Raw genomic sequence first — 7,671 nt, forward strand, 5'->3', positions numbered from 1 at the left:
ATTGTAAATTTTATTAGTTCTTTGGTGTCCCAACTAAGGTAATTAATTTCAAGATTTAAATTGATCCTTTTTATATCTAAGAACATGATTAAAACCCCTCAGGAATGTGCAATTCTATGCACACTTGGGAAATATTTGTAGACAAATAGACAACAAGGTTTCTCTAATGTTTCACTGATCTCTTTGATTTCCTTAATTACATCCAAAAGATTAATATTTTCTTGCCTTTAGTTCCTCTAATGTTTCACTGATTGCCTCTAATTACGTCCAAAAGATTAATATTTTCTTATTGTTTTTTATGAATGCAAGCTAAAGTAATCTATCTAATGACCTAAGTAATGCATGGTTTTGGTGACTAGTCTAGGATTAATGATGGTTCACCAACATGCCTAAAAATTGTAAAACTCAAGAATCACTTGAAACAATGTAGAAATTGATCGAGTAGTTACTTGTCAAATGCGAATACTCCTCATTGATCCATAGGTCCAAAGCTTTGATTTGGACAAAAACAACGATAATAACAAGTTAACACTCATAATTCATGAATTTGCAACCAACCAAGAAACTTAAGTCCACTAAGCAAGATGAAATACAAGGGGCCCTAAGCTAGGGCACTTTGTCCTTGTGGAAATGGCACCAAAGATGTTCACCAATGGAACAACATATTGTCTTGCACGAGAGGAAGTCACGGAAGAAGGAAAAATGGAAGGGTATGTGGGAAACCTTGGATAGAACTGTAAATTGAGAGAGATGACATTTGAGCAAAGGCATTTAGGATTAGGAATAGCTCCCCAGGATGCCTCCATATTAATACATATATAGCTATATTGGTCCCCCCCCCCCCCCCCAAAAAAAAAAAGCTCCCTAGGATGGCCTCAAGGGGTGAAAGAGTGTAGTGTGTTTCTCATTGTTAAAATAAAAAAAACAAAAAATACACGAGAAATTCTTAGAGACGTCAAAATAATATAAGGCTATTTTCTTCAGATTTCCGGCTTTGTAAAAACTGAAGTGCCAGGGTTCGATGATTTAAGGTTTGCATGCTGTATCTCAGTTCCTTCAATTTTAAAAGCCTTTCGGACAATGCTGTAGAATCGATAGCGCGCAGTTTTTCTTTCAATCTTGTTCTGTGAATGCGTTGCGCGGTGTGCAAGAAGCCCAGAAGAATTCTATCCAGAGAGCTCTGTATTCCTTTATCCAGTAGAAAATTCACATTTTTTGTACAGTTGAAGAAGACCTGTGATCACTTCCATGGGCCTTGCCCTCCTGTTTTCCCCCATGCCCTTGCTTCCTTTACCACCCATATCACCTGTATTGATGATCATGATGCCAAAGGTTATGAGAACAATGCATTTTTACAGAGACAACTATTCTTTATGCATTGCAAGAGGGGGGCTTCGGATGATGCCATGGCTTTGTTTGCCAACATTCCTCGCGGGCATGTGCTCATGTGGAATGCCATCATACAATCCCATTCCCGGAAAGGGCTCGGCAGGGAGACCCTCGACCTCTTTAATCAAATGCTGCAAGATGGCATTGTGCCTAATAAGGTCACATTTGCATGTGTTCTTTCTGCATGTGCTGTTCTGACATGCCTATCTGAAGGTAAGCGGGTGCACGCCCGCATACAGCATGGCAAATTGTGTTCTAATCTTATTGTGAGAACTTCCCTTGTCAACATGTATGGCAAGTGTGGCAGCGTTGAAGAGGCATTGCAAACCTTCAAAACCTTGCCAGAGAGAGATGTTGTAGCATTCAATGCCATGATGACATCATTTGTTGAACATGAGCTGAATAAAGAGGCCCTTCAGCTTTTTGAACAAATGCAGCAGGAAGCGGTGATGCCAAACAGAGTCACATATATCACAGTAGTTGAGGCATGTGCCATCCAAGTCATGCTTGCCCAAGGTGAGCAGATACATGCTTGCATCTTTGCCATCGAAGAGCATCGAGGCGATGTTGCCTTGGGAAATGCTCTTATCAACATGTATGGCAAGTGTAACAACCCAAAGAATGCGAAGAAGCTGTTTGTGCAAATGCCAAAACGGGATGTGGTTTCATGGAACACCATGATGGCCGTGTGTGACCATCAGAGGAACATTGAGTATGTTCTAGATTCCTTTGAATCAATGCAAAAGGAGGGGCTTCTGGCAAATGAATGCACATATATCACCCTTCTTTCTGCATGTACAAGCCATACAGCTGTGGATGCGGGCATGCGCATTCATTTGTGCATCATAGTTGGTGGACTTGAGTCAGATGTTGTTTTAGGCACAGCACTTTTGAACATGTATGGGAGGTGTGGCAATGTGGAGGATGCCAAAAGGGTGTTCGTTAGAATCCCAGAAAAGAATGTTGTTTCATGGAATGCCATGATTGCTGTGTGTACTCAGCATAATCATGGCAAGGATGCTATCCTTCTCTTTCATCAAATGATGGAGGAAGGTGTGCAGCCAGACAAGGTCACTTTTGTCAATACTCTCTCTGTGTGTGCAAGTGTGGCAGCACTGGCTGAAGCCAAGAGTATCTGTTTGCTTGTCTACAAGCATGGACTGCAGACAGATGTTGTCATGGGGACATCACTTGTGAACATGTATGGCAAATGTGGGCAGCTGGAAGATGCCCGTATGATATTTGGTCAAATTTCTAAGCACACTCTGTTTTCTTGGAATGTGATGATGACAACATATGCTCACTATGGTGAAGGCAAGGGCATCTTTGAACTATTTGATCAGATGCAAAAAGAAGGGATCGTGCCAGATGAGGTTACTTGTATAGCTTTTCTTTCTGGATGTAGTCACTCTGGTCTTCTTAACGAGGGTCTTCATTTTTTCACCTCCATGCATCAAATTTATGGCATTGTTCCTAATTTGGCTCATTATGTCTGTGTGATTGACCTGCTTGGGAAAGCAGGACAGCTAGAGGAGGCAGCAGGCTTGATGAATTGCATGCCATTGCAGTATGATATTGTCTCAATCACAGCATTACTAAGTGCCTGCAAATGTAACAGTGCTGTGGAGCAAGGGCAAGGTGTAGCACAGGCTTTTGATTTTGACATGGAGAAGGGTTTATTATTTATGTAATGTTGCCAAAACAATAGATTGGTATACACTGTTCTGCCACTATCGTATTACAATCTTCTAAAGTTTAACTTCAGAGGCCTCTATATTTGATCTTGATTATTGTTTACAAGTAATCTGATGTGTACAGGCATTGGGTGCAACTACCTCACCATGGAGGATATGTTGTGAACCTGGCTCGAGGCACATGATATGTGGCTGGTCAATTGCCACATGGAAGCCATATGCTCACACATTGTTCAATGGATGCTACTGCTTTGTGTTGAAAATACAAGTGAATAGGGTGTGTGCGGGAACAAGCCCTTGGTTAGAGGCTGTAAAAGAGAAGATGTAAATGTGAAAGAACCTGTGAAAAGGTGAGAAGAATCTACTGGGGGAGAGAATAAAAGGGTAGCATGAGAAGATTTAGGAAGTGTGGAGATATTCTGGGAGATATTTTGGGAAAAGTGAAGAGGTGGAGAGAATCAGGGAAAAGAGGTGGAGTGAATCATGGAGAAATCAATGGGATTTGATGCTTGATGTAAACTCTATAAATTGAGGCATTGTCCTAATGAGAATTTGTTGGTTTTTGAGTATCCATGCCTACATTAATCTATTTGTTAATTACTCACTAATTACGTCTTAATTATTTGCTAATCACTTTGTTAATGATGTTGATTCTAGTGTTTGATCCACCATAGCATTATCATAATGCTCAAATTTCAACATAGTATCAGAGCCATGCTAATTTGTAAGTCCATTATCTTGCTAATTATTTTGTTAATTAGGATTAGTAAAAAATTATAATTTTCTCTCTTTTTTCAACTCACCTCTGTACCCCTAGCCAGTGGAGGAGTTCCCTCTCCTTGCACACATAAAATTAGGCCAAATCCTTCTAGCACACGATAGCTATCTCAGTGCTCTTCAAGCTCATCAAGAAAGAAGCACAAACCGTCACAACGGAGCTGGGAGAAATCGATGTTTTAGCAGGCTACGTTTTTTTGAAGCAAATCACTAATTCCCACTTCATCAAATCAAATTGCTCTAATTCCTCTTAGCCCCGGGGGTTTTCAAGCATGCTCTACAAGCTGGTGAAGACAGAATTCAGTTTCATCAAGTCTATCGTGAGATCCAAGCTCTTCATCAAATCTGCAGGTGACTTTGGTAAAACAGAGATTAAGCTTTTAATATTTGGTCAAATCTTATGTTTCTTGGCTTAATCCTCTACTAGACTCATTGCTATTGATGTCTTTGAAAGCATTTGAGCTCATTTGAAGTCTAAGGCACAAGATCTGGACTCCCTGCATACTCTGTTTTTTGCACACAAAACAGAGCATTAATTTGCTAATCAGTGATATCACTGTATTTTGGTACAATTGAGGGTTCAAATTAACCATTAGGTATCTGATACAGATCCCTATAACTTCAGATTGCAATTCGGAGTTGGTTTGATACTCCAACCATCCCGTACAAATTGGTTATCCTTGATTTAATATAATTTCTGAGAAAATTATGTTGACAAATTTGTGATAATCATCATTTTACATTTAACCCTTGGTTAATGCCTGTAAATCTCACTCAAATTCAAGATTATTCACAGCCAGAGTTGCATTTGGAATGTGCATGAAAATGGATGCTATACGCATTATGTATTGGGCACATTGCATCAGTGTAAAAATGGGAGCAGACACACTACCCTTGTCCAGAATAAGACAAGACGTAAGACCTCCCGCATAAATTTGGGTTTGCATTGCATAATGACACAAGATGAATATCAAAAGCCCAAAGAAACTGTCAGCAAAACATTGAAACATGTTGCTCATATATGGAGCAAAAAGACCTGACAGACGAGCTCATGGCCCCAGCCATGGAAGAAGAAGAATATCTCTTTCCAAGAGGAAGATCCACACCAAGAAGATCTAAAGGAAGACATGGACACGAGAAGAGAAGCTGCCCAAGAAGACTGAAAGAAGACATGGACGCGTGGAGAGAAGCTGCCACGACAAGAAGACTGAAGACAAGAGAAGATGTGAGGCTCCAAAGAGTGAGAAGCCATGTGAAAATCTCTGAGAGAGAGAGAGAGAGAGACCCCACAACCCAATGTAACCTGTCCCAACAAAGTAAAACCACCTCTGAGCCACCAATGATGTAGGCCACGTGGTAGATGTATGTGTGAGCACTTTAGTCAAGGTCGCGGGCACTTATAGTAGCCTTGGACACATTGAGAGAGAGAGTGTCAAAAGGACTATGGAGTTTAGGGACTTGAGGCACTGGTCGCCGGCTATCAAGTAAGAGAGAAACTTGGTACAGGATCCAGGTGTGCTAAGTTAACTTGAGGGGAGGTGTAGGTACTAGTCGCGGACTATCAAGTAAGGGGAGGCAAACTTGGTATAGGGTCTAGGTATGCTAGGATTATTCACTTGAGGGGAGGTGTTGAAAATACAAGTGAATAGGGTGTGTGCGGGAACAAGCCCTTGGTTAGAGGCTGTAAAAGAGAAGATGTAAATGTGAAAGAACCTGTGAAAAGGTGAGAAAAATCTACTGGGGGAGAGAATAAAGGGTAGCATGAGAAGATTTAGGAAGTGTGGAGATATTCTGGAAGATATTTTGGGAAAAGTGAAGAGGTGGAGAGAATCAGGGAAAAGAGGTGGAGTGAATCATAGAGAAATCAGTGGGATTTGATGCTTGATGTAAACTCTATAAATTGAGGCATTGCCCTAATGAGAATTTGCTGGTTTTTGAGTATCCATGTCTACATTAATCTATTTGCTAATTACTCATTAATTACGTCTTAATTATTTGCTAATCACTTTGTTAATGATGTTGATTCTAGTGTTTGATCCACCATAGCTCATCATAATGCTCAAATTTCAACACTTTGATCTTGGCATCCCCTCCTACATGGTGCACTCGGGAGGACCATAGCCACCAGGAAAAAACTAAGCCCAAGTGATGTATGTATTCTATCTTCTGCCTAGAGTCTGGTGTCTTGACCTTTTGTAGGCCTAACATGGGACTTGCAGGGTCCCCGACTTTTTGAGACAGGCTTCACCTTGCTGGGGTGCCCACCTTATTGAGACAGGGTCCCCCCCATCCCCTAATAGAAGCAAGTGTCCACGTGATGCAGGCTACAACCTTCTGTAGAGGCTGAGGCAACACACAAACCAAGTAGAAAGGGGGCCTCCCTCTCTGGCTGGCCCATCTCAGAGGAAAGCTACAACAGTGGAGGGGGTGAAAAAAGGCATACGGGGGGCTTGTAATGCTAGATCAGTCCATAGCTGTGCATGTTGGAATCATGGGGGCTTGAAGCAAGTGATTAAACACATGGTTGAAGGATGATTGCAAGCTAAACAAGGATTAGGACTAATCACATGATGATTAAATAAATGACAAGCATAAGGACAACATTGCATTAGATCTGAGCCTTTAAATAGGCATGGGTATTTGAATTGTTTTTTGATAGTTTAGCATGCTTTTAATCTACAAATTCCAACTATGCATGAAAAATTATGAAATGCATGAGCAAAAATTGATAAACGGAGTGGATTTCATTCTTAATCACAATTGGTAAGTCATCCCATATTTTACCAACATATCCAATGCATATTGGCGTTGCACTAACCATGTACCTGCATGGTCTTTGATCACTTCAATCCCAAGAAAATATCTCAATTCACCCAAGTCTTTCATATCAAACTGCCCACTCAATGCCTTCTTGACATGCGTAACATCTGTAGCATGATCTCCTGTGACAATCAAGTCATCGACATAGATGACAAGTAAGACAATCGCATGATCTGTTTTCTTCACATAGAGTAAAGAATCTGCTGAAGAAACCTGAAATCCAAGGGAGATAAGATATCGGCTTATCTTATCACTCCAAGCACGAGGTGCTTCAAACCATATAATGCTTTCTTTAATCTGCATACATGAGTGGGGTACCTCGGGTGTACATGAGTGGGGTACCTCGGGTGTACATATCCTTCTGGCTGTGCCATATAAACTTCCTCTTGTAAATCACTATTTAGAAATGCATTTTTCACATCCATTTGATACATTTCCCAACCATTTGCTACTACAACCATAGCAATGACTGCTCTCACTGTTCCCATCTTTGCAACTGGACTAAATGTTTCATCATAGTCTAAGCCTTGGGTTTGTGCATAACCCTTAGCTACCAACCGCGCTTTATGGCACTCAATGGAACCATCTGATTTGCATTTCACCTTATAAACCCATTTGCAACCAATGACGTTTTTGCCTTGTGGGGTAAGGCAACCAAATCCCAAGTTTCATTTTGAACCAATGCATCCATCTCAACATCCATTAGCTACCAACCGTGCTTTATGGCACTCAATGGAACCATCTGATTTGCATTTCACCTTATAAACCCATTTGCAACCAATGACGTTTTTGCCTTGTGGGGTAAGGCAACCAAATCCCAAGTTTCATTTTGAACCAAGACATCTGCCATAGACTTTGTTTCACCATTGTGCATAACCAATGGTACACTTCCGACATGTGTGATAGCATGCTGGGTATCATCTCATGTCTCCACATAGCCTTTCACATCCATAGGCTTCATATGTTCAAACCATTCGCCATGACAAGTCAT

General features: G+C 40.9%; 1 protein-coding gene across 1 annotated transcript; it reads left to right on the plus strand.

The window, feature by feature from the left end:
- Window positions 1-1,016: 1,016 nt before the first annotated feature.
- Window positions 1,017-3,153, plus strand: LOC147609752 (pentatricopeptide repeat-containing protein At1g15510, chloroplastic-like). Its single transcript, XM_086787281.1, has one exon. It carries the CDS (start codon window positions 1,131-1,133, stop codon window positions 3,078-3,080), a length of 1,950 nt encoding a protein of 649 aa, XP_086643407.1. The 5' UTR covers window positions 1,017-1,130; the 3' UTR covers window positions 3,081-3,153.
- Window positions 3,154-7,671: the final 4,518 nt, after the last annotated feature.

Source organism: Cibotium barometz, chromosome 50 (genome assembly GCF_041138505.1).
Source record: "Cibotium barometz isolate CiBa-2024 chromosome 50, ASM4113850v1, whole genome shotgun sequence".
Taxonomy (NCBI): domain Eukaryota; kingdom Viridiplantae; phylum Streptophyta; class Polypodiopsida; order Cyatheales; family Cibotiaceae; genus Cibotium; species Cibotium barometz.